A 25184-nucleotide genomic window follows, 5' to 3' on the forward strand; every position below is an offset into this window, starting at 1 on the left:
TTTTTCTTTTTTTTTTATTATTATAATACAAATGACACATAAATTACGTAACGGAATATCTGACATTATAAGACCGAGTCGAGAAACTCTGTGTCTGTAAAAAAAAAAAGAATTGTAACTAAAAAGTATTTTTCACACAGAGCGACATTTTGGTCAAAACAACGCTGCTACTGCCTGTGTTAATGTCCAATGAAAATTCTATTATCGATAGAAATATATCAAACATTGGTATCAGCGCTCTCACACAACAGGAGATATAATAATATTTACAAAACTTCTAAAAAATTACAGAGATATAAATCATTGTGCCAAAGAAAAAATGTGAAAATTCGGATAACAATAAAATCTTTGTGGACAGTTAACGTAACATACATCACAGAGACACGATTTAAAACTTAACGAAGCCACGCGTATACAAGAGTTGCAATCTTTGAGAATTGTAATTACGTTTTTCCTTGGTAAAGAAAAAAAAACAAAAGACATTTAAAACACATTTCTGATAATGTCAAACTATTCAACAAAGAAATATAACGTTTGCATAAACGTGGCCGCACCTGTAAATAGAATATACTCAGTCGAATCTGAAATGTACTAATATGATAACAAATGAAAAGACAGTAATATATACTTTGGGGCAGTAAACTCCATATTATACTAGAATATTCACACGAATACTTGCAAAATAATGTGAGATTAAATTTGATTCAAATTAAAAATATATAATTTACAATCAATTGATATTGATATATATCTAAATCAGCGACTCGTTATTTTATTCGTAGTTGAAATTGAATTTGTCGGCAACACTCGGAAGATGCGGTGAATTCAGCTAAGCAAACGAAGCAAGCTTTATATTTCACAATATCTAGCTGTTATCTATAAACAGAGTGATCATTCCAGTACAGTATAGAGTTGCACTTTGGATAGCAAAAGTCATTTGTCACTGCACTAAAAATTAATGCAATCGATAATTCGCCAGTACTACTCGTCAATTCACAGATTTGTACTCGCGAACTATAAAAATATCAAATCTTGCTCGCGCTCACGCTCTGATCAACGACGACCAGAATCCAATATTACTATACATTGAATAATTACTATCATTTAAAATCTAATACGTAGTTCTGTACAAAAATGATAGAGTACAAGAATAGAGAAATAGAATACAATATATGTATATGTGTGTATATATATATATATATATATATATAACTCTCTCATAAGTTTATTTCGTTAATCTATCGTGATTCGAGATCGTCTCCCGCGACCAATTCAGCGACGATCATTACTCACACGTGCCTTTAGATTTTTCGAGTCACCGATTTATTTCTCAATATTTATGAATTTTGTAGAATTGTAATACGCGAATGCATCATGCAGAGGTAAAGCGAGTGTGACGCAACGCAACGCAATTTCTCTGGTGACTCTTGATCTAATAAGGCACGTACGAGATTCAGTGTATCTTCTCCCGAATCACGATCAGATTAAATTATAAGAAGTTTGTTACTGGCAAGAGTACGCATTCCGAAGTAGCAAAGAGTATGTACAAACTTTTATATTATGTTACAGCAACATCAAAGAGATTGAAAAGTGTGACGCTCTTTTTTAATACGTATAAATAATGCGCAATAACTGTTAAATTGTCTGCGTTTCGAAAGGTAACTCTGTCAAAATTTATTTACCGCGTCGTTGCTATATAGGTAGCATTTAGAATTATCTCATTATTCATCCAGTATTCGGTAAGTACTAATTTAGATCCATGAGTGATTTAGTGTGGTCTAATTGCCGAGACAAAATTACAATTGCTCACAGGAAGAGACTAAAATATTCAAAGGAAAAAAGACAAGTTTAAATAACAGTAGTGTTATTCAGAAAAATTGTATTGTCTATAAATTGTAAAAAGTAATCAAACATAATGAAATTTAAAAGATAATTCTCAATGATTATACATCGATCCCATATATTACTTTAATTTTCTGAAACATTTTGCATACAATGTTATATATATTATGTGGAAAAAAATAATAATAAAAGAAACAATCATATCTGTTTATTATACATTATAATATTATACGTAAGGAGTTTACTGACCAGCTTATTAATATCGATGTAAAAAATTATTACTCTCAGTGAACGTGTCTAGAATTATTATTAACGCAGTCCATTATGTCATATATTCCCTCCTTCCAATCATCACATATAAATATATAGATTCGGCGATTCGATACGAATGGAAACACTCTTTTTTTTTTTTTATCTTTGACGAATTGAACTTATCTTCATTCAAACGCGATTCCATGTTTTAAAAGTATTAAAAATTTACACACTTCTATTAATACTTATAAAAATAGTAATCAATAAACGCGCAATTCAATTCGTTTGAAAAAAAAGCGTAACTACTCGCACGAACGCGCTTTACATTTGGCCTCGTAATTCATTTCGCTCTTCATCTCTTATGTCATTCATCTGCTGATATTCGCACGGAGTTACATAACAATGATCCCCCAAAGACAAAATGTGATCGTTGCAGCCGATCGAAGTACGGCGCAAAATGTAGATAAATTTCTCTCGCGTCACGAACAGTTGATTGAAAAAAATAAATATTTCGTGCTTTTAAAAATTTTAATTTAAAAACAAAAACTGTTGTTTATTGTGATGTAGAAATAAACTGCGAAGAATTTCTGTTTTATAACGGAATAGGTAGGCTACAGTAAGTGTATACGTATCAAAATTGTAAATGAATATACATTTTATATACGTAGTATTTATTAAAATCTGTGTAACTACGTGCGAACCATCAACAAATACCACGTTTAGAGTTGATGCACACCTTGTGCAAGCGTATACATCTGCGTTTCTCACGTTAAATTTAATAATTTTCTCATATCATTTGTTATCTTACGCTATCGGCGGGTCGTCGTCGTCGTCGTCGTCTCTCGTGACTAGGACATTGCCATACCGATTGTGACGGTATTGCCGAAACCGTTGCAGCCATTTGTACCGTCTCGCGCCGAAGTACAGCAGAACACCGACTACTATGAGGAAGGTCGGTATTAGAAGACCGGCTGCTACGGAGCTACCTGAATCACAGTGAGATCTTTAATGGTTGACGTTTCTTGTCGTGCCACTGTTATCTTACAACATTTACGTATCAGACCTTTTCTTTCTGGTATGTATCTTTATTATAGCGAATAACAAAGCTAAAACCACAGCATTTATCTAATCAAGAACGAACTGAGAGTTACGTTAGCAGTCGTTACAAAAATGTGACATAAAGTTTCAAAACCTGTTTCAAAATTATCAAATTTGTCGAAATCTTGCGTTTACTAAACTCAACATCTGATTCTCAAAAACTATAAAAATAAAACATCCTCAACAATCTGCAATCTACTCGTCCAAGTGTGTGTGTGTGTATTCACATGTTGATCTTTTTCCACGTGCACGTACCTCCTGACTCGGATTTGTATTCCGGCTTAAGGGTGGTAATATCGGCAAACGACGCCGTTTTATTTTCAACACACTCGTCATTAACTAAATGAAAGTTTCGTTGACACACGCACACCGACGACAGCTGGCCATTTGCATTCACGATCTGGCTGCATCTCTGATTCTTGCTGCACTGCGTTTTTCCGAGTTCGGCAGCGTCGCACGGGGTCTCTGAAAAGAATCGTCGCGGAAGAATTATGAATAACCGCCCTTGCCATTACGTCGGGTTAAAGATGGGCGAAACGTTGACGACGAGCTGCGAGAGATTCACGGCTGAAGAGTCCCGGCGTATTCAGTTAACTCGCAATTTAAATTTCCGCTTCACGCGCACCGAGCAGTTACAAAAATGGAACAGTACGTTGTAGTTCATAAACAGTGTTGTGAGATTTCAAAAGAAATAACAAAATGACATGTACTAACAGATATAATATAATATGCGATGCAATGAAAATTTAAATTTAATGTAATGTAATTCAGTCTCTGTTGCAATAATCAGCAATTACACACATCTTGGTAGTGCATATAATATTCGTATCTAAGCGATGACTAAGAAAACACAAGATATATCGTCAGCACGTTCCAAAATAGCACAGGAAATACGCATATATGTATTCACCACGGGATCTACGCAAGAAACACAAGAAGCGTTACAGAAACGTGGTAATTAACAAGACGAGATATCATATTAAAATCAAGCGCAAGCTCGGAGTCAAGGTTTCAAAAACATCGCAAACATATCAATTTACTCGATAAGTCAAACTCGATAAGTCAAACTCTCTTGTAGAAAAATAAAATAAGAGAAAAGAATGCGTAAGAATATCATGCGTATTAGATCTGGCGTATTGCTTTGATGCTTTGTTCTTCGAAGCTAGTCGAATGCTCTCGAAGAGTGATAACGGGATGCAATTGTCAAGACAATATGCGAACGCACACGCACGCACGCACCCACATATGGCACATCGATAATTGCATACGTCACGCAGGTCTTAATCGAACATGCCACTGTTTCTTATCCGTCACATTATCATCGGCCGACGTTTCATTATCTCATCCAGAGCAGAAGACGAGATACAAAAGAAACAGAAGAGGATGAATGGCATTTTCGTAACTCCATCGAGCCCGCGTGACGCGTGATTGGCTGAATCAGTTAATTGAGACGAATTCGTTTTATCAACAGTGCATGCATATACATATACAATATATATACGAGAGTTAACCGTGGCAAAGAGTCAAACACATTAAAGGGACCTGCTGCTTTTGATTTAAGTGGTTGGTGTCGTATTAATTTCATAATGTCACCCCCGTGTGTGTGATTTGCTTCCTCGAAATGCCGATGTGGAAACACGCGGAAGCGCCGCGCGTCTTCACAACCCGTCGGTTCTCGTCGCGAATATAACAATTGTTAGACGCGAAAGAAATTGTTAATGTTCAAACAACACTTCTCGATGTCTACCGATGTTTCACGATTTTTATCTATGCGAATAAAATTACCATTGCATTGAGATTGTGAGCGCGATTTTATTTAATATCATCATTTATTATTCATCGTCTGAATTTGAAACACGTTGCGTTACACAGTCGACAGGATTTTATCGTATCGTCGATTTATAAGAGTCTCGATAGTTTCTGAGCAATTCCGAAGATATCAATATTCGATTCGTTTGTTGTACTTCTCGTAGAGAGAATCGCGGTGCATAATACGATACGAACGAGTTTTTCTCTTTCTTTCTCTGCGATAACGTCGTAAAAATCGGTCTATTCGGCCGAACAAAGAGACACTTCATCTCTTGCTCTTTCAAGAAAGTCCCATTTGCAAATCGCCTTCGAACTTCGGTCGATCGGAGTCCAATAAAAAAAAATTCCTCTCTCACCGCGCTTCGAGATTACGCGGAATTGTGCGCAACTTATCTCTCATCCTCCGATAAAAATCTCCGGCTTTCCGTAGCGGAACGAAAGACGTATAATCATCCCGAACGAATAATCTCACCTCGAAATCGGAGTTTTTAGATTATATTCTCGAGAATCGGATCAAAGTTATCGAGAGCTTGAAAGATAAATGAAACGTTACATATCCGGATAGAAAATGCATGACACACAGATTATAATAACACATCGTTTATTCAGTCGTCTGTCAATAACGAAACGATAACTGAATAATTGAAAAATGTCGCGGGTCAATAAATGAGTTCCGATAAATAAATTCTACAACCGAGAAATGTGGCAGATATTAAATCTGTGTTTATAATTTTGCATCTAAAGTTGTTATTATAATTATAATAATTATTATTAAAAATATAGAGAAAATCTCTCTATATTTATCTCTTTAATTTATTTCTCTTTCGATTTGTCGTTGTATCGTTACCGCGATATTTTTTTAACTTTACGAGACCTAAGATATCGACGTTGCACAGGAAAACAAGGAAGGATATGTGAAGAAAATGCTAAAAATATATAATAAAGCGTGTATAGCCTCGCGCGATTTATACATACATCCGATATTCTTCGAGTAAAACGTCTCACGTCACGTCGGTGGTTACGCATATGAAATTAACTTTCTTTGAAAAGAAAGATTGCAGAAATACCGTTCGCGTGTCTTCGTCACAGCCTCTCGCGTCAATTTCGACAGAGAATTTCGCCACGCGAAAGATGTGGATTCAGTTGAAGGATTTTCACGTAACGCGCGTAATACGATATTCCCCAAAGTCATCTCGTTTATTATGAACGTGTAGCGCGCACACATCCGCCGCGAGATATACACGCGAAGAAGTCTCTTTCTCTTTCTCTCGCAGTTTGAAAAATTTACCGGAACGTTTTATTATCGTGCTCGTAAAACATCCTTTTAAGAATATTAAAGCAAGAGGAAAAGAGAATATATACCAGCAGAGGAAATATAAAATGCTCCGCAAACGTATGTATGTTATGTACAGACTAAGACACGCCGATGAACTTATTTCCAACCTACTTTCCGAGACGCATAAGTTGGCGGCATGTGTGTACGTGGCGATTCTTTATTAACGCGCTGGTGTATTTTCTTCGTTGCAAACGCGTGAGCGAAACGGCCACGTGCACTCGTGCACAACTCAAACAAACAAACATATAATAAGAGTAACTGCCTACGCGCACGTTGAGCAAAGAGAAACATTTTCTCTCGTCTATAACGAAGACGACTTTCAAACAAGCTCCGAAATAAAACGCGCGCAAAACTCGCGTGCGCGAATACCGTTTTGCCACTTTTCTTTTCGCCGAATTCTTTTCACGCGCGCGCACTTACATAATCTTCCGGTTATTTAAATTAATACACGTAGTCTCTCTGTCTTTTTCTCTGGCTTGTAACGTACGCGCGAATCTCGTTTCGAGACTCTCAAAAATTATGCGATCGATAAAACACAGGACCGTATCGATATCTCGGGGTGTGCCAACAACGAAATCCACGCGGCAAATAACGACGCAATCGAAACATTACCGCGTAATCGCGAATAATCCCGATGTGCAGTAAGACGCCCGTAACTTTTCAATCAAGATAAATTTTTATACGACTATCACGTTTCATGCAACAGTGTATTAAATACTGCAGCTCTCTCTCTTAAAATGTAAGTTTATAAAAGTGTTTATTGCCGTAATAAAATCCAATTAAAACTTCGCGCAGAACAACCGATTTCGCAAGTTCAACAAAAGGGGACTGTGCAAGAAAAAAAAAACGCTCGTGCATCGATACATGCCATAAAAATATTCACGAACGTGCACTTGTGGGAACAAAATGCAAAGATAACTTGTAAAAACAAATTACGTTAATTACGACACGCAACGTCGATCTCTACCCTAAAGTTACGGATCATTATGTCACATAAAAAAACAAAGTTGAGTATATTCCTGTGAATCGTCAACAACAGTAACACGCAGACAGATAAAAAAAAACTGCAATCCGTCTCTTTAAGCAGATAATATATTATCGCAAATTTATTCCTCGCGTACGTAACCGCCGTTTTGCTAATTTATCTTAAGAAATACAAAAGTGCTGTTGCAAATAAGCATTTCAGATTTTTGTTGTTGTTTTTCATTTGCAATAAATATATGACGCGCAAATTAACAATAACAGATAATCGATCAATCATCTCGACATGTGAGAGATACGTGTTCACTTGATAGTTTATTTCAAAGATAACGGCAATGTATTTATAAAATATACAACACGTGAAAAACAATATACAAGCTTGTTTTGTCTCGTATTTCGGTGTTGTTTTCAGTTCTCAAATTCGTTAGATGTAACGTCAGTAGCAACTGCGTTTCAGTATTGACTTGCGTTTATTATTATTTTAGTTTTTTTTGTTTTTTTTTTTTTTGAACGACTCGTATTTTGAATTTATCTTAGAAGAAGCCTCGAGAAGAGTTAATTTGCACGTATTTTTATCATATTGTTCCCAATGTCAACGGATTGCAAGGCGCGATATCATTGAATTATCACTGTCAATACTTCCTTGTTCAACGAGCGTAAACCGAGTTTGCGTATGCAAAAAAAACCTTGCACTTTGTTTATATCGAATTTAAACTTCTAAAAGGAAAAATTTTATTCAAAAATACAATTTTGCGTCGCGGAACACGTATTTTCGTGAGCGCGTAACGAATTTTCCGCAGACAAATGCGTCACGTGTCGTTCCGCATATGTAGCATAGGCAGCTGAAGATGCTCGTATTTCTCAGACCCGGGATTTCGAAGAAGATGGAGATAAATTGTAGCGAAGGAACGCGACAGAGATCTGCCGTCGAAAGGAACAGGGAAAGCTCAAGAGAGAGAGAAAGAGAGAGAGAGAGAGGGAGGGAAAGAAAGAGAGAGAGAGAGAGAGAGAAAGACAGAGAAAGAGCGGAAGAAGACCATTGTGGCTAAAGCTGGGGTGATTGCGGTGGCTCGGACAAACCAATTCGACGTCTTTTATAAGCTTTAATTTACCGATCGGACAATGGACTCTCTCTCTCTCTCTCTCTCTTTTTCTCTCTTTAACTCTCTCCGGACTCTTTTTCACAGTGTTTTCGGTTCGCGACATAACCGTCAAAATGCTACACTGGTGTGTGTACTCACCTGCACGACCAAATGTCGACAGAACGGCGAGAATCGCCACGATGAGATGGCAGAAAACGTCGATTCGCGTGCTCCGCATTTTTCCTCGACTGTCTTCTCTTTGTTGTTGTCTTTCTTGTGTTGTGTCGACCGGCGCGCGACTCGCGCGCGATCACATAATAAATAGAGCCGCGTTTATTCAAAGACCAACCGCTCCGTTTTTCCACGTCTCCTGTCTCCGTCGCGCTCTCTGTTGTGGCGTCGTCGTCGTCGTCGTCGTTGTCGTCGCCGTCGTCGTCGTCGTTGTTCTCTCCCTCGTTGTCGAACGCGAATCAGGGCGTCCCCTTACGGCTCTGAAACCGCCTCGCCGGTTCAACGCTCAACGGACGCGCGTCAGCCGGCGGCGCGTCACCGAACGTCAACCGGCCGCTACCGCTTTTGATAGGTAAATGCTACGCAGCGCCGCGGAACGCGTTCAATCATCTGTTATTAAACGACCATTTGCAATTATCGAAGCCAATTGGCCCGTCGAGAAGTCGCCGCCGTCACCGATCGACTAAGCGATTGGTCGGCGCGAGATGATCGAGAGATCGCAACGCCTCTCGGAGCAGCTGAGCGCGCGGCGCGGGAATTTTCAAATCGAAATCTTCCGGAATTGTGCGCACACATGCGAAAATACACAAGTGAAAGTATCGATATCGCTGAAGGATTTCGAACGAACTTTCAACACGGCACGTGTTTTATTCACAAAACGTGAAAAAAAAACAGGGATGAAGAAAAAACGACACTTTAAATTTCGTATATTATCTTGCGATATTGAATTTTAAAAACAATAACACGTGAAAAAAAAAAGAAACGAAAAGAAAGAGAGAGAGAAAAAGAAAGAGAGAAAGAATCTCGACGAGATCGAACGTGAGAGTTATAAATAGATATGTTGTTTCGAGCGAATACTTTGAACGCTTGCGAACGACAACACGGCAGCACGTGTCATGGCGAGCGTTGTTGTGAGAAACGCCAACACAATTCGAGCGTCTTGCATCGCGTAGCGCGTAAATAATCCGTAAAGTCTGACTGAAAACCGACACGATGAAGGAAGATTCTCTGTTGAGTTTCAAGTGGCAAAGCTTCCCGTCGCACATGGTGGGCTCGCTCGACAACTGTTACGAGAAACAGCAGTTCGTCGATCTCTCGCTGGTCTGCAAGGACAACACGATCATCAAGTGTCACAAAATGGTACTGGCCAATTCGAGTTCGTTCTTCCGTCGTTTGCTCGTGGCCAACGATCATCCGCATCCGATGATCATTTTGCACGACATCGAGGCCGACGATCTCAAGACACTCGTGAATTTCATGTACTGCGGTGAAATACAGGTTGTGCAAAGTGAGGTTAAGAGGTTGCTCAAACTGGCCGAGATTCTTGAGGTCACCGGACTGCGCCACGTTCCAACCAATGTGATGAACACCGAAGGATTCAACGATGTCATGTCAAAGGAACAGATGGATGTCACGCCGAAAAAGACCGCCACGGTGTCGCGATTAAAGCTCGAAGAAACCAGAAGTTCTTCCTCCAGCAGAAACACTGTCCCGGAACACGAAGTAAGCACAAAAGCACCAACTAAACCTACCTCACCAACAAAGTATCCCACGAGGATTTTAAGAACCGGACCGTACAAAACGTCACCTAAAGTTTCTTCTCAGGACACGACGAAGAAGAAAGAAGATATTAACATAAACGAGCTCTCTCAGCGTCTGGAGACCAGCAATTCCGGTATCATCTTAGACATTAACGACATACCAAGTACAAGTAAAGGACTGCCAAACATATCTTTGAAGAGAAAGGAATCCTCGGATCCCGCGATCAGTTGGCAACATGTATTATCCACAATGTCTAACGACAAATCGGTATCTTTTAAGAAATTACGTTGCATCATGGACGAGATAGAGATCACACCAGGAAAATTACCCACCGATATGCCGGAAAATAAACAAAACGCGCTGTTAGACAGAAGGAAAATCAAGAAGAACCTCAGTGAAGATCACAATCCAAACATAGTTCTTATCAAGGACGAAATCAACATATCTTCGGAAGAGGAAGACATCGACATGGATCCACTCGAGGTTGACGAAGATATTGAAAATGTAACAGCAGAAAGTAATCCAAAAAACAGTTCTGTCCTTAACTACGTCCGTCGATAAGTGTGCGCACAGGCTTTAGGCTAGTATTACACTTTTTGTACGACAAAGATTTTATAAAACTTTATCTGATAGCCAATCAACATACTTAAAATCTTTGTCGTACGACAAATGTAATATTAGCCTTACTCCTGAAACAAAAACTTGAAATATTTAATGTGATAACTGTAGATTTTTATGAACTGAACATATAACTGTAAATCTCATTCTCCTATATAATATATAAATCATATGTTTTCCTACATTAATATATCAACTTAACACTTCAATATTTATATCATATTCTAAGTTTATCAAAGTATAAACAATGATAGAAAAGTGCTTCTATAAACGGTTTTTATAATTTTTTTGTAAAATAAATTTATCACACACATGCTTTTCTTCATGCTAGATTGCTTAAAAGCATCAGAATTGATAAACTTTAATTTATCAAATTTGAAAGATCAATTTAATTTCCAAATTTTAATTGGTAAACAGTTGTTTAAATTATTGAATGAAATTATTATTTTGATCTTTGCACATTTGTTTTTGTTTTTAAGAGAAATTCTAGCTTTATGAAGAAGAACATTGTGTGCTGCGCAAGCTCAAGATATATGGTAATATGACAGAATATATCTTTACTCATGAAGTTGTATTTTTTATTGTTGAAACATTTGTTATGCAACTTTTTCTGTAAAGGCATTTTCTGTGTCACTGCTTGTAAGTTTTTTGTTTTTGTGTGAGAGAACAAGATTTTAAATATTTAATTATAAACACCGCTGTAATCGCTGTTTTCTGAGTTTAAACAAGTCGAGTTGATTCCATTTTCATAATGAAAGTATACATGATCGCAGGAGAAAAATTGTTATACACACTTTTATATCTATATAACTAAACTTATTTGGTCAAATATACGTTAATTTTTCATGTAACCGTTGAAATTGATTCCTACGTGTTAAAATATTGATGATATAAAATATACATAGAAGCGTACGTAGATTATCACGTTTCTATGGAGACGTACAACGTACAAGTCTATTGATGTAACGTATAGCTTTTTCATGATTATATTTCTACATAAAAAATACAGAAACATATACAAATAAGAAAATAAGTTGTGATAAAATGGAAGAAACAAATCATATCATTAACAAACTGCACTCTGACAAAAACGTGACAGAGGAAGAGTTCCAAAATTTTGTGCACCGCGTTACAGAAGTAGGTTCGTATTTCACGAGCTTATCTCATGTACCGTGAAAATTTTATATTTTTCAACAATGTTTTTATTTTTCAAGAAAAAATTGTGAAGAAATTAGCGTCTTCCGATCCGAAGGAACAAGAATGTGGAAAGAGATTGGCCGACGAAATCTTAGAAAGAAATATTCAAAGAGACATTTGCGAAGATGACGTAAAAATTAAAACTAATCGGTCATTAATTAATAAATATCCTTCAGAAAATGTTTCTTCCAGTGATTCAGATAAAATGTCACGAGGTAGATTGTTTTCATTTGTTACACACATTTATACGATAATTTTGTACAATATAAAATTCAATGTTGTAACAGATATGTTCATGAAAAGTGTGGAAGATGATGCTAAAAAGCGAGCGGAAGATCGCAAGGTCCGAAACGAACGAGCGGAAACATTGAAAAGAATCGCGAACGGTGCGTTCAAAGAGGGCGATTACGAAAAAGCGGTAACGTATTTCAGTAAAGCGTTAGAGCAACGTAAAGACTCCACTGTTTTGTGGAACAACCGCGCGTTGTCACACATGCATCTCGGATTATTCGAGAAAGCTTTGCATGACTTTACATGGGCGTTGAAAGTAAACGACTGTAATTTGAAAGCTCTTTTAAATAGCGCCAAGTGTTACATGCATCTTAGAAACAAGGAAAAGAGCAGAGAATACATACAAATGGCTAGAGACAAGAATCCTCATTTCAACAAATTTATTAACGGTATTGTTGAATATATATTTTGAACACATTTATACTCGAACAGTTTATCTGATTAAGTGAACTTCTCTGTAGAGATTATAATGTAATAACAATTTTTTTTTTTTTATATTTTACAGAATTTGAAGAAAGTATAGAGACCGAATTCAACAAAACCAACATACAAATAATCGGTCACGATGAAGTGGAGTAAGCAACGTGATAATTTAACAATATTCCTCTTTCTGTCATTTTTTGTGTCAGTACATGATTTGCTCGTATGTAATAGCCTAAATAAGTAGTTAAAATAATATCAGGATAGTTCCATACTCGTGGCATTGCGTTCTTTCATTTCCGACAGAGATCTTGGTTCGTGCAAGAAAACTGTGCACTCTACACCCTGAAAAAATATGTTAACATGTCAAACTGAAAGAACATAACTAGTTTTGCATGTAATAAATGTACTTACCTGCATACGTGCCGCTCTCACAAATCCTTCATTAGCGGAAACTGTGATGCTCTTCATATTCTCGCCCGTGGCAAAAACTAATCGCGACCGATCTTTAATTTTACCGCCCAAACGTAGTTCCATAACTCGTCCGGTATCTAGGTCATCGACAATCCGAACTCTCTTTAGAAATTCGTGAGCGCGTAGCGTCTCTTTCGGACCACCGATAACATCGATGATACTCATAAAATTGTCATAAGCTGTCCGGCACACTATAAGCTCCTTGTCCCGAAACACATCGTCCAGAATCGGCTTTATAGGACGTTTCTTTTCCATCTCGGCTTGTTGAGTGAGTAAAGGCTCGCGATAGATATAATTAATATATCCATTAGCCATATTGGTAACATAAGCCAGTAGTGTTGATACATCCAGATTAAGAAGCTTGATCTCAGTCGACAGCGCAGATGTGTTCAATGTTTGCAGATCCAAATCCTTTGATGATTCCTTAAGAACATCGATCTCATCGTGTTCTGCCTCCAAAAAACAAAATGTACAACAACAAATGTATCATGAGACAAATTATTTTGACACAAAAGCAACATGATTTCATTTAAATATTTACCAGATATGTCGTACTGATTGCTCCAATTTTCATTGTCCGTGTCTATTCTATCACCTTCAACTATAATGCCCATCTGCTCCAAATGTAAAGCCAGAGGAATCTCTATGCCATAAGCAAAGTGAAATATAACATCTGGCGGTCTATAGTGATGCAGATGACACTTGCTGCACATCAAGTAAGAATTGGCTTGATCAAGCACAGATTTCTGTCCATATTCTCCATTACCAAGAGATATTAGAGTTAATGCTCTCGCATTTCTGGCTATAACCTTCACCCATGAGGCACCATTGTTACAGACAATGTCAACCTCCAGACGTGACTTCTGATATTTGAAAGGCTTTATCACACTGATGGGATTCTTTGCACAGGACAGCCGAGCTACTATAGCATTGAGGTGAATCAGATTTGTGCTCTGTAAATGTTCCTTTTTCACATTCCCTGTACATTGTACCTTTATAGAAAAAAAAATAACAGTTGACATGCCAGTGTTAATATTTACATCACATGGATGTTTGACATTGTTTTGTTTATGTCTAAATCACAACGAATCTGTTTTAACATCGTATGAAAGAAATTGAGCGAAACCAGACATAATTGAGGTAGGTAGTTACAAACAATGTTACTCAATCCTAACACAAATTATCTAACTTGCGAAACACGTGTCGCGTACCTTCTCCAAAAACTTGATCTCCTGCTGGATCTTTCGTATCAGCTTGTCGATCCCGTCGATCTTGCTCATGAGCCTCAGCCGCTCGACCATGCTGTGACCGCTGGCGATTTTCTCGCCGAGGGCTCGGAGCAGTTCTTTCCTGTCCTCCATCGTGGACGCGTGTTCGCCATCGACGACCGGCCGTGCGTAAAAAATCGAATCTTCTCTACCGCCGCACGCGATAATTCCGCGCTTCGTATCGCGTCCGAGCGAGCGACGAGCGTGATTCGTGCGGCCATCTTGCGCCGCGGACCAACATCACGCAGCAACCAAACCGCGTAATGTCGTCGGCTCGTGGCTTGTGTCAAATTCACCTCAATTAACCTCCTTTTCTCTCTCTCTCTACAAACATTTTCGACTCTATTACTTCGACAAGCGACAGTCGATGCCGACGTGCGAGTCACGGTGTGTCATTGCGGTGTCGAGTGCGAGACCACAACGACGACGGCGACGACGGATCCGCGGTGTCCACACAAGTGCGGAATCACGGTGCCGTCGTGAGCCGCGGCGCAAGCTTGACAAGCTACGCCCGGGGATAAATATCGCTCTTTAAGTTTTCTAAAAAGTTTTTCCCAACCACAGCCAAGAAAAATGTCCAGCGCCAAACTCATACAGAATCCAGAAGTGCCGGGTGAGTCGTCCGTCACCTCCGGAGTCATCTTTTCCCCTTCAACTCCTTATGTTCTAGTGTATGTACTTGTGACACATGGCACGGGTTAGTAAATAAAAACATTTTCGAAAACAATTATTTTTTTCAATCGTGACGATGCGCGACGAGAGTCGTGACATTGTTTTTCGAAGTGCATACCGGTTTCTGATCTTTGCCGCGTATTTTAATATGCACATTATTTTTCTTGGAACGCTCTGTGGACTAACTTCCGCTATGATCCGCGATGAGCAGAGACAATTAATATACATATATAAGCACAAATTGGCGAGTAAATTGCGAATATGATAATTCGAAGGGTGAACATCACCATCCGCATCATCCGTCGTGCGTGCAATTGCATAACGTTGTATACATATTTGCGACATCTCTAACCTCTGATTCGGTTCAATTTTCTGTTTTGATCAAGGCTTTTGTTGATATGTAGCCACTCTACCGTATCAATATTGGTTCGGGATATCGCACGCGAGAATAAATCGATATTTCGAGACGTATTTTTATTGTCCAAGACTTTTCTTCAAATAAACACACACCTCATTCAGGTAAAAACAATTAAAAAGATAATGTAAATAATTGCAAAGGTATGTAAATAATGAATTATTACACGAGAAACACTTTGATGTATTTATTTTTGACCTTGCAATTTTGTATGCGCATCGACTTCGAATTGAAGTTTATATCTGGTTCGCACGATTGTATGTATATATCGATGTTTGCGAAATGTAAAATGTTTGCGAAAATACAAAAGTAGCTAACGGGTGCTGAGATAAATTACGCCAGCACTGGCGCGTAGACGTGCGATAAGCTAAATGTGTGCCGCGAGATGTTTTTATCGTCGGGCGCGAATCGTTTTTGAAACGTGCGATATATAATCGCGACCCGCGCGCGAATTAGCGCGCGCGCGCGTGTGTATGTGTGAAAGGGAGAGAAGCAATTAAATGCATTTCCTCTGTAAATTTATAAGCGCGTGGTACAGGCGTCTCAACAACAACGCCGCGTGTCACTTCTCGTTTATAGGTAAACATATTTTTTTTTCCCCGACCGTACGTTTCGAAAGACCGTCCGTGATTATTAAGATTGTTATCGTAAATCACGTAAGCCGACGCTGCGAAAAAATTCTACTGCTACTAATAGACCAATTGACAGAACAATAACACACCGTTGCAACCCTTGTGTGTACTACTTATGTGTACTAATAATCTTGCTGTCCAACATAATAGAATTGAAACGACTCTACCTTTTTTTCGTGAAATAAACACTTTTACCGTTAGACCAACAATTGCGCGAGCCTAACAAAAGAAAATTGAGATACATTAGTAAAAATCGGTAAAGTTTGCGATTTATTGACGTACCACAACCTCGCAAACCTGAGAATTTTTTTCGTAAAAGCATTGTCACAAATTACCAGCAGTAAAACAGCGGGGCATTCGGTGATTTATAGTTTCCGACTTACTTTTTTTACACGAAAATCCTATGTATTTTTTTAAGTGTGAAAAATATACGATGCTACCGATCAAAGGGGTCCCATTTCTTTTTACATCTTTCTTTTTTTTTTTTTTTGTTTGAATTCAGATCCCACGACCAAAAACTGTCACTTTATGTTAAAATCTTTTCGCAACAGGACTTGAATGTTATCTGCCACCACCACCGCCACCGCCACCGCCGCCGCCACCACCACCCCCGCCTTCACCACCGCCAACTTCTTTTTCTTCGAACAAACTCTCGGACAACAATGCACAGTTGACAACGACGCAGCATCATCCGGCGACAACGAGCGAAAACTTAACTGCCGAAATGACACCGGTAGCGAACGACGAAGTTCCCTCTCCAGCACTTGCATTCCCCAATATATCTCCCATGCCACGAAGCCCATACATGATGCATCCAATACAACCACAGACTCCCGGACAAACGCCGACTCCTTGGTGGATTCCCACTGACAACGATACCACGGACTTTTATAATCAGTGGTACGATTCGACTTACAAAGGTGTGATAGCGATGCCTATTGCACCCTCTGCGGTGACGTCTGTAACAAAGAACAAGAGCAAGAGTGGCTATAAACGCAAGAATGAGTTTATCGATCCTACGCAGGATGCAGGTAATTAAAGATCGTTTTGAATACGATGTTTAAACAAGACGGATGTGAAATAAAAGTTTCCTAAATTCGAGCAAGAGTGTATGTGTTGTGTTTTTTATGTATATAATACATATATTTATTTATTTATTTATTTAAAGAAGCATTGATTTTCCCCTGTGATTTATTTCACAGAGAAAGTGGCTAATGCGCAGAGGCAACTGTCAGCTCTGATGAAACCGCTCAAGTGTGATCTGTGCAATGCAGTCGTAAGATTATAATCGAATAATTACAAGCTTTTCTTCGTTCTGAAACTCTAGTTAAAATTCCGAGATTAAATCCGCGATATAGTAGAATTTCTTCCCCCACATAAGAACAAAGACTTGTAAGTAATTAATCGACGTAGCGCGTATCTCGTACTTTACAGATGAATTCTCCTCTGCAAGCGAAATTGCACTATGAGGGTAAGCCTCATCAGAAAAAAGTGTCGATGTTTCTCAATCAGAGCGTTAAGAAACTAAAGTCGGAAGACGGTGTGAGCGGCACGACCAATAACGACTGGCAACTCTACTGTGATGTAAGAAGCCCACAATATGTGTTTCGCCTACTTTTTATGTATGTGTTATATATTCACGTACATGAACCTGCTTATTAATGCACCTCGCGTACAATCCGTATTACCAGATATGCAAAACGTGGTTTACGTCGCAAACAGACGCCACGCAACACTACGCGGGTAAGAAGCACATTAGGGCGGCGAACGGCGGGCCCCGTATTAGCAGGTAGGATCGTATGTTCCGTGTATAAGTAATTAACGCAAAAACAAGCAGCGTCAATGTAATTCAACAATATAATATAACGATTTAAATAACTTTAATAAATTAATGACAGGCAGTTGAGTTTTTCAGTTGAATTTCTGATCGTGTTAACAAAACCGTCGCGTTGCGCAGGCCGTCGAAAAAGACGCTGAATCAGTACAATCAAGCGGATCCAACGGGTCGCTTCGGGATTGGAATGGCATTCCATACGGACGCGCAATCCACACCGACCGCAGCGGCACCAGTGGCATCAAACGGCGCGGTTTCGGTACCGAATCCCATGTATATAGCACCACCGTATCCAACGCCGTTTCGCTGCGACTTGTGCGGCGTCTCCGCGACTCGTCAAGATCAGCTGGAGACGCACAAACGTGGAGCCCGACACATGAGGATGCTCAGACTTAACGGACTGCCTGTGCCCGAAGGTACTAATCGCGAGCAACATAAGCATGTCGTGTTGACGTGCTGATTCTTCGTGTTTTGTTTCAGCAAAGGCCGAATTGTCGAGACAAATAGATTATTCTATTTATCGGACGCCGTCTGGTGAGTGACGATTACATAAAAAAAAAAAAAACAATTATAGAAAAATTAATTTTAGCGATCGGTGCGGACATTATAACGGGTGACGCGTTTTTGTTTTTCAGGGCAGTACTACTGCGCGCCGTGCAATCTTTCGGTGACGTCGGAAATCACGTTCGCACAGCACATCGAAAGCAAGAAGCACAGAACCCACACTAATCCCAAGTTACCCAACACAGCGGTAACGCTAAATAAATCTGAATCTAAGAAAAAATAAAGTTACATCGATAATATATGCGTATACAAACGTTCTATAATGCAATGTTACAAAAATGTTCCGATTCTCTTCACTGTCTATCCATTGTTGTTTCTCAAAACACCTCGCTTTCGTCTTATTGGAAGTATCGAAACGATCAAGCGTTGCATCGCGCGATAAACAATTGTTTCTATTGCGAGAGACACTTTCAAGGTCGTAGTTGTTTTTTGTCTTCGAGGGAATCCTCGCCGTGGGATTTCATTAGAAACTCGGAGACGACGACGAGTGTCGAATATTGCGGATTAACGCGAAGATAGATCGAGCGTCTGCGCGACTGATGGAAAACGTAAGTATGTTAGTTACTCGCGGGGGGTGAGATATTTAAATTAAATGTCGATTAACTCTCGATTAAATTTGTAGTAAACCGAGCGCGCGATGATCTAGACGACGGGGGCTCATTAAAACGCGTCTCGGGAGCGTCGGTTAACGTCGCGAAACTAATCTCCGTCCATCGCATTCTTCATTCGATTACGAGGACTATTAACCGCGCGACAAATATCGCGGGACTCGCGAAATTCTCGCGTATACACACGACTACATTAAAATTTATGCGTTCCTCCCCGCTGCGACCTTCCATCGTCCGTTTTATGAGCGAGCGAGCGAACGAACGAACGAGCCGAACCCCTCCTCTATTAATTACCTCGTAAGACACGTATAACAGATCAACGTTTCCCGCCTCTTTTTACCGTCACTCGTCTGCGACGAATATATCAGACGTGAAACGGCGGCGGAAATAAAACTGTCGGTGTAAAGCATGAATCAACAATGAAGTACCTGGAGGCAGCGGTGGCGTTTATGATAGGCGTCGTCCAAAAATGGCAGGAGGAAACGCACGGCCTTCAAACCGCGGCGAAGGGAACGGCGGATGAACGTCGCCTGGCGCGAGTTCGGATCGAATCTTCGATCATCGCGGCGCGATAGCATCGAGACGAAAGATCGCGTAATTTCTTAAGGACGAGCGAACATAAGCTGCAAGAAAAGGATGAAAAAAAAAAAAACACACACGCACGCAACAAAGAAGGCCGGAGAAAAATCTTAACGTCGCGACTGAAGATGTACTCGAAATTCCTCCGAGCTCTAATGTTCCCTCACGAGTGCGCGACGCGTCGCATACCGGCAATCCTCTAACGAGTCTCGGCAATTTAGCGGGTCTCGACCGGCCGCTATTTCCCCTCCCGTTCTCGACGCTTATCCTTTTGGCTTTCCGAATGTGAGCCACCTCGGCCGCGCGCGAGATTAGGATCGCTCTCGCGCGCGGACTTGTAGATCGTTGGTTTATACCTGCGCTTCGGATTTTTATGACCCCCCCAGTTTCACGTGTAACGTGTCGTTGTTCGTCTCGTTTTATTCGACTTCACGTCCTCCTCCGGCGGATGACCCTTTTCCATCTTTTCGTCTCCCAGGAACGATAGCCGTCGGGAACGGGAGGGTCGTTTCCACCTCGGGTGGGTTTTACTGTTTTACAGTCCGAGAAAAGACCATGAAATCGAGTCACTTTTGTACTTTGTCGCGCAAACGGAATTTCGGAAAGGGAGCGAGATGCTGGACTGGCGGACGAATCTCCTTTGTTCAATGATAAAACACGATGACACGCTTCGATTTCGAAGGTGAGGCCGAGATGAGGCGTGGTAAAAAAAACAAATTAATTTGTGTGACGTGGCAGAGATTTTTGAGAAAACTTATAGAGCCATTAATCGTTCGTTTGCGCGCGCGCGGCCTGAATTTTCGGGTGGAATTCGTCTCGATGACTGGAGAGAAGTTTCTGAGAAGCCGCGGGTCAGAGCAAGAGTCCTCCGCTTCCACCTGCAACGTGTAGTAGCGGTGCAACCAGACGCCGTGACGAAAAAATCAATCGATCGCCCGACCAACCGACCGATCTCCTCCTTCGTGGACCCCTCTCGTTCAAGGCTCACCGCGCCGTTGTCCTCTCGAACTCTTCGTCTCCCCCCTTCTCTCTCTCTCTCTCTCTCTCTCTTTCTCCGGATCAAAACGTGCAAAACTCAACCTATCGGTCGTAACTCGTGAAGAAAATCCCAACCGCTACGCAATGCTACGAACGCTATTAGGAACGCATGAATGACCAGAGAACAAGAGCGAAAAAAAGAGAAACGCCGCACGTTCAACGATTGCGCGATTATAGAACTTGAGCGCGGAAATAGAAAACATTTATAATCGAGAAGACAATAACTTTGCAAAAAAAATAAAAAAACAGGAAAATATACATAACAACTCTTTCGGAGAAAAATAACATCTGCGCCCTTTTTAAGAAAGGATAAAAACGTGCTGGGTAACTAAGGAAAGGGGGAATAAAAGAAATAAAGCGCAAAGGGGATCCGTTTTTATACGTAGAATTATGTAAATCAGTCAGCTTAATATGCGTTTCATGTTCTGCGCGTGCTTTATTTCGAGAACTTAAAAATTACCCCTTACGTTCAGGTTTTTCTTTTTGTTTTTTTAAATTTAGTTTTTCTAAGATTTTTGCGCGCACACAATTCGGCGATGTTCCTCTTTGCATATAATAAGATATACCCGGTGTCGTAACGCGAACGCGATGAATGGGATTAAAACATCGTAAGGATACCGACGGATGCTCCCGAACGGGGCGTAATCGGTCGTTACGGAATCGCTCGCGCAGAAATCCTCTTCCGCGCGCGGAACGCGCGCGCTGCATCTATCAAGAGAAGAGAGAGAGAGGAGAATTACATGTCGATCGATAGATCGTCTCGGATGGACGCGCGACCCGGATACAGACGATATGAGTTGGGCAATCCATGTGCCACTGAATAAAACGTTCGCTTCTCTCGGGTGTAAATGATGGAAATTAATAAAAGAGCAAGCCGCGCGCGGCTTAATTCACCTCTCGAGACGACCTGTCCTTATATAAATTACACACCACTCTCGGCATTTTCCCATCGGAGTCCACCGTGATATAACGTCGGCTTAACATTAGAGCATCGCATCCTGCGCCTCTCTCGTACAGGATATTCTAGAACTCGCGGTCTTAAATTCATAAATTCTGCGTTTACGTTCACTTTTCCACATACAACGTGCGCGCGTGTGATTAATCGTTAATCTTATCAACGCACTAAAGCACATGAGATAGAATTATTCCGTGGAAGAGCAGATGGTTCGCGTTACATCTCCAAGAGACAGAGTTCACACGCACAAGAGAGCACAGTTTCTATTTATACAATATTGTATATACATATATATATATATATATATTTATTCACAAGTTTCCTCCGCAGCTAATTGCGTCTCTTGAGCGCGCGCTCCGTCGGCAGCGAATCAAGCGACGTTGGAAGCGCGTCATTTCTGGAGATCTTTTCTAATTTCGCTAACGAATAGCTAACCGAGTTAGCGCCGGTCGAACGGTATCGCGCGTGAAACCGGGGGAAACCGGACGAGAAGAGAGTAGTATAGAGCAGCTCCTTTGTCTCGACATCGATTCCATTGTTCTGACCAAGATACGCAGAAAAAAACTCAAAGAAAAGCAACACGACGACGAGGAGAGAGAAAGAGAGTGAGCGCGCGCACGAATTTCTTATCCGGCGGGACGACGATGACGCGGCGACGACCCGGTTCGCTCCGACAAATTCATACAATTATTTCTCGATTAGGAGAAGCGTATCCGGTGGTCAGGCGGAGGAAAAGAATGCGTGAGATTAAGATCGGCGATATGTTAACGGGACGAGCGTCGTGTCTCACGTTTCTCTGTCTTTTACGGTGTACATACCTGCCTCCTAATTGCGGAAGCGTCGCGAGCAATTTCGAAAAATTAGTACAACGTCTTCTTTTTCATTGGCAAGTCGAGAAAACGCGGCAGAGAAATAGCGCAATTCGTTTTAATGAGTACAGTTTTTACAACGTGGATGTTGTTTTTATCTGAAAATTATATAAAACACGCGAGACGCGCCGTAGATTGGGAGCGATGAAGAAATGATTTGTAATTTCGATAGCTTTTGCGGCGCAAATATTACAATCTCGGATTATTATATGGATGTCGTGACGTAGGTAACCGAAAACCCGCAATCTCATATCTCGCTAACAAAGTTAGGGATTCTCCAACTGCAGTAAATGATTATAGACTTCCGAGAAAGAGAAGGAAGAGAAGGGAGAGAGAAAGAGAAAGAGAGAACCTCGCTCTGAACGATGCGTGCTGCGGAGAGGAAGTCGTGAGAGGAGAGAGAGGGCAATAAAAACTGATCGGGACGTTTCTCGATGAGACCGACCTTGCATGCTCAGGCCACCAATGTCGAGCCGTTGAGAAAATAGAAAATCGTGGTGCCCTCTCTCCAAATGCGGGCGATGTGATGTCATGCGGAAATAGCCGTCCGTCTACTTGCCACCACGTCGCATCGTCTCTTCGGCCGCAACCACACATAAGACAGAGGGACGAATCTCGATCGATCACGAACAATCACATCCTCCTCCTTCTCCTCCTCCTCTTTCTTTTCTACAAAAAAAAACAAGCTCACGATACGTAGTCGAAACCGGTATAATTTTAATGGGTTCAATTTTCGAAGTTAAAGTCACGGAAAAACGTATCCGACGCTAATCGCACTTTCATTGACACTAATAGACGACGAGATCAATTTCGGTCGTTCTTGGTATTCAGAGATATCAGATTACCTTGATTACACCAATTTTACTCACCGAAGGGAGAAAATAAAAAGAACGTTCCGATTTCAATTTTAAAAACTATTCCACACGTGATCGCGTGTACGTATCAATTTGAAAAAAAAAAAACAGAAAAAAATTGTCTCTCTAAGATTACACTGAAATTTTTTAAATACTCACGCGGAATGTAACATTGATTAATTTAGCAGCGGCGATGTGGCAGGATGTGTCGTTAAATAAATGGAGGGGACGAAGGAGAAGCGCAGCTATCATCATGCGTAATTACGCCGCTATTACATTGCCGCTGTCGCTGTTTCTTGAACTCAAATTACGTATACTTTCCTTAAACGCCATCATAATCCAAATTCAGCTGACACATTCGCCGCGATCATCCCGCGACTATGTGCCATCGCGCGCGCGTCCTTTCGACACTTATATCGATCGCTCGAGCTATCCGCCGTTTACGAGCCCCTAATAACCATAACTCGTATATATCATCCCGTGACGATTACAATTTTCCCTGCCGTATCTGCCGCAATTATGGCAACTAATTTAATGCTTCCGGCGCGCCCGACGAATATACTACATCGGAACGGATCGACGGAGATCGCTAATCTTTCTGTTATCGGAAATTGTAATTCAGTTGCGGCCGAGAAGAGAGACCGGGCGGTGGAAGAGGATTCTCGCAAACGATTGGAATTTTGTGTCTTCCCATTATACGCGCCAAGTTAAGCGGAATCCTTTTGCACGCGTTCCAATCCACCTGTTGAAAAAAAAAAAAAAAAAAAAGACCGATAAGACAAGCCGCGCGATTTTTGCGCGCGCCGCTTTCGATGAAGTTAGCCAAAATCCACAATCGAAGCGATAATACCGTCAACAAGATCCGCTCGGATAAACCGGTGCGCGCGATAACATCGCGTTTTATTCCTATCCGCGATTTTTTCCCTTCCCTCTGTTTCGAAAAAGCAGAGATTGCGTTTTTCCTGCCGAGACTCGATTTGAATGCAAAGCGCGCAATTTCCGCCGTTGAATTTTACGGACTGCGGAGTCGTTCAAAATCTGCTTCATAATGGCACATTTTCGCGTCACAATGTCTGTCTCATTGCGCGAATGTTTCTTGCCACGTTTCGCGAAGTGCCACATTTACATGTAAGTGAAATTTCACGCGATAGTTTTTTTTTGTTTTTTTTTTCTATTCCAAACGAACGATTTGCAATTAAAATTAAATAACGCGCGCGTCTGCAATGCGTAGCAACTGATAAAATGACATATTGAGTCGTTACGTATAGATAAGAAAAGTACGTGCGTGTGTGAATCATCAGTCAATTAAATTCAATCGCCAAAGTCGCATTCTCGAGAGGGTCTCGACCCTTTACTCTCGATCATTTTGTTTCTCGATATTCGCCGGGCAGTCGCGCGAACTTCGAGCGACAAGTTCGAGTGCGCGGTCGAGCGCCGGCGGGCGGCGAGAGTTGGAGACGCGGATAAATTCACGCGGCCTGGGACATTCCGGATGAGAGAACCGATCGCGGCGATGTCACGCCGTCGGTATTTAGCGCGCATGTGCGCGGGTTACACTTGACGGGCTCAAAAAATCAATGACCTCTCTCTCTCGCCGTCGCGATCTCACGCCGCGAAAAATTATATATACATACCTGCGATCGGATGTAACGCCGAGGATCCTCGGCTCGGCTCGGACGCCGCCGATTCGTGTCGGGACGATCGGCGTCGCGACGCTACGCGG

The 25184-nt window shown here is 40.9% G+C and overlaps 5 protein-coding genes and 1 long non-coding RNA gene across 9 annotated transcripts; 3 read left to right on the forward strand and 3 right to left on the reverse strand.

The window, feature by feature from the left end:
• Positions 1-7: 7 nt before the first annotated feature.
• LOC109853527 lies at positions 8-8949 on the reverse strand. Its single transcript, XM_020425742.1, has 3 exons — positions 8560-8949; positions 3448-3657; positions 8-3080 (listed from the first exon to the last, which is right to left on the reverse strand). Exons 1-3 carry the CDS (start codon positions 8636-8638, stop codon positions 2899-2901), a joined length of 471 nt encoding a protein of 156 aa, XP_020281331.1. The 5' UTR covers positions 8639-8949; the 3' UTR covers positions 8-2898.
• A 56-nt stretch (positions 8950-9005) lies between these two features.
• Positions 9006-11642, forward strand: LOC109853524 (protein abrupt-like). 2 transcript variants are annotated; one of them, XM_020425739.1, is made up of 2 exons: positions 9006-10134; positions 10237-11642. In XM_020425739.1, exons 1-2 carry the CDS (start codon positions 9625-9627, stop codon positions 10732-10734), a joined length of 1008 nt encoding a protein of 335 aa, XP_020281328.1. In that variant the 5' UTR covers positions 9006-9624; the 3' UTR covers positions 10735-11642. The 2 variants fall into 2 exon arrangements, with proteins under 2 accessions (XP_020281328.1, XP_020281327.1); XM_020425738.1 differs by having other exon boundaries at positions 9011-11642.
• Positions 11643-11732: 90 nt separating this feature from the next.
• Positions 11733-12951, forward strand: LOC109853526 (tetratricopeptide repeat protein 12). 2 transcript variants are annotated; one of them, XM_020425741.1, is made up of 4 exons: positions 11733-11932; positions 12006-12203; positions 12276-12668; positions 12785-12951. In XM_020425741.1, exons 1-4 carry the CDS (start codon positions 11836-11838, stop codon positions 12856-12858), a joined length of 762 nt encoding a protein of 253 aa, XP_020281330.1. In that variant the 5' UTR covers positions 11733-11835; the 3' UTR covers positions 12859-12951. The 2 variants fall into 2 exon arrangements, with proteins under 2 accessions (XP_020281330.1, XP_020281329.1); XM_020425740.1 differs by having other exon boundaries at positions 12006-12668.
• LOC109853523 (UPF0415 protein C7orf25 homolog) lies at positions 12881-14651 on the reverse strand. Its single transcript, XM_020425737.1, has 4 exons — positions 14385-14651; positions 13715-14165; positions 13114-13622; positions 12881-13044 (listed from the first exon to the last, which is right to left on the reverse strand). Exons 1-4 carry the CDS (start codon positions 14532-14534, stop codon positions 12958-12960), a joined length of 1197 nt encoding a protein of 398 aa, XP_020281326.1. The 5' UTR covers positions 14535-14651; the 3' UTR covers positions 12881-12957.
• On the forward strand, positions 14487-18797 carry LOC109853522 (zinc finger matrin-type protein 1-like). 2 transcript variants are annotated; one of them, XM_020425735.1, is made up of 9 exons: positions 14487-14566; positions 15006-15138; positions 16712-17191; positions 17363-17436; positions 17595-17744; positions 17852-17949; positions 18118-18410; positions 18475-18528; positions 18630-18797. In XM_020425735.1, the coding sequence occupies exons 2-9, from the start codon at positions 15015-15017 to the stop codon at positions 18779-18781; spliced, it is 1425 nt and encodes a 474-aa protein (XP_020281324.1). In that variant the 5' UTR covers positions 14487-14566; positions 15006-15014; the 3' UTR covers positions 18782-18797. The 2 variants fall into 2 exon arrangements, with proteins under 2 accessions (XP_020281324.1, XP_020281325.1); XM_020425736.1 differs by lacking the exon at positions 14487-14566 and having other exon boundaries at positions 14687-15054.
• LOC109853528 lies at positions 17033-25176 on the reverse strand. Its single transcript, XR_002250123.1, has 3 exons — positions 25096-25176; positions 23053-23276; positions 17033-17119 (listed from the first exon to the last, which is right to left on the reverse strand). It is a non-coding gene; the product is annotated as an uncharacterized LOC109853528 (long non-coding RNA).
• Positions 25177-25184: the final 8 nt, after the last annotated feature.

Source organism: Pseudomyrmex gracilis, unplaced genomic scaffold (assembly GCF_002006095.1).
Source record: "Pseudomyrmex gracilis isolate BER0280 unplaced genomic scaffold, ASM200609v1 scaffold_50, whole genome shotgun sequence".
Classification (NCBI taxonomy): Eukaryota; Metazoa; Arthropoda; class Insecta; order Hymenoptera; family Formicidae; genus Pseudomyrmex; species Pseudomyrmex gracilis.

What these genes read in the sequence shown, in the direction of transcription:
- LOC109853526 (XM_020425740.1), top strand. Translation starts at nt 11,836, where the DNA reads ATGGAAGAAACAAATCATATCATTAACAAACTGCACTCTGACAAAAAC. An exon ending in GCACCGCGTTACAGAAGTAG is followed by an intron (nt 11,933 to 12,005) that starts GTTCGTATTTCA and finishes TTATTTTTCAAG; the next exon opens with AAAAAATTGTGAAGAAATTA. An exon ending in TTTCAACAAATTTATTAACG is followed by an intron (nt 12,669 to 12,784) that starts GTATTGTTGAAT and finishes TATATTTTACAG; the next exon opens with AATTTGAAGAAAGTATAGAG.
- LOC109853522 (XM_020425735.1), top strand. Translation starts at nt 15,015, where the DNA reads ATGTCCAGCGCCAAACTCATACAGAATCCAGAAGTGCCGGGTGAGTCG. An exon ending in CGATCCTACGCAGGATGCAG is followed by an intron (nt 17,192 to 17,362) that starts GTAATTAAAGAT and finishes TTTATTTCACAG; the next exon opens with AGAAAGTGGCTAATGCGCAG. An exon ending in GTGATCTGTGCAATGCAGTC is followed by an intron (nt 17,437 to 17,594) that starts GTAAGATTATAA and finishes CGTACTTTACAG; the next exon opens with ATGAATTCTCCTCTGCAAGC.
- LOC109853523 (XM_020425737.1), bottom strand. Translation starts at nt 14,534, where the DNA reads ATGGAGGACAGGAAAGAACTGCTCCGAGCCCTCGGCGAGAAAATCGCC. An exon ending in AGATCAAGTTTTTGGAGAAG is followed by an intron (nt 14,166 to 14,384) that starts GTACGCGACACG and finishes TTTTCTATAAAG; the next exon opens with GTACAATGTACAGGGAATGT. An exon ending in TGAGAGCGGCACGTATGCAG is followed by an intron (nt 13,045 to 13,113) that starts GTAAGTACATTT and finishes ATATTTTTTCAG; the next exon opens with GGTGTAGAGTGCACAGTTTT.
- LOC109853527 (XM_020425742.1), bottom strand. Translation starts at nt 8,638, where the DNA reads ATGCGGAGCACGCGAATCGACGTTTTCTGCCATCTCATCGTGGCGATT. An exon ending in GTCGACATTTGGTCGTGCAG is followed by an intron (nt 3,658 to 8,559) that starts GTGAGTACACAC and finishes GATTCTTTTCAG; the next exon opens with AGACCCCGTGCGACGCTGCC. An exon ending in ATACAAATCCGAGTCAGGAG is followed by an intron (nt 3,081 to 3,447) that starts GTACGTGCACGT and finishes ACTGTGATTCAG; the next exon opens with GTAGCTCCGTAGCAGCCGGT.
- LOC109853524 (XM_020425738.1), top strand. Translation starts at nt 9,625, where the DNA reads ATGAAGGAAGATTCTCTGTTGAGTTTCAAGTGGCAAAGCTTCCCGTCG.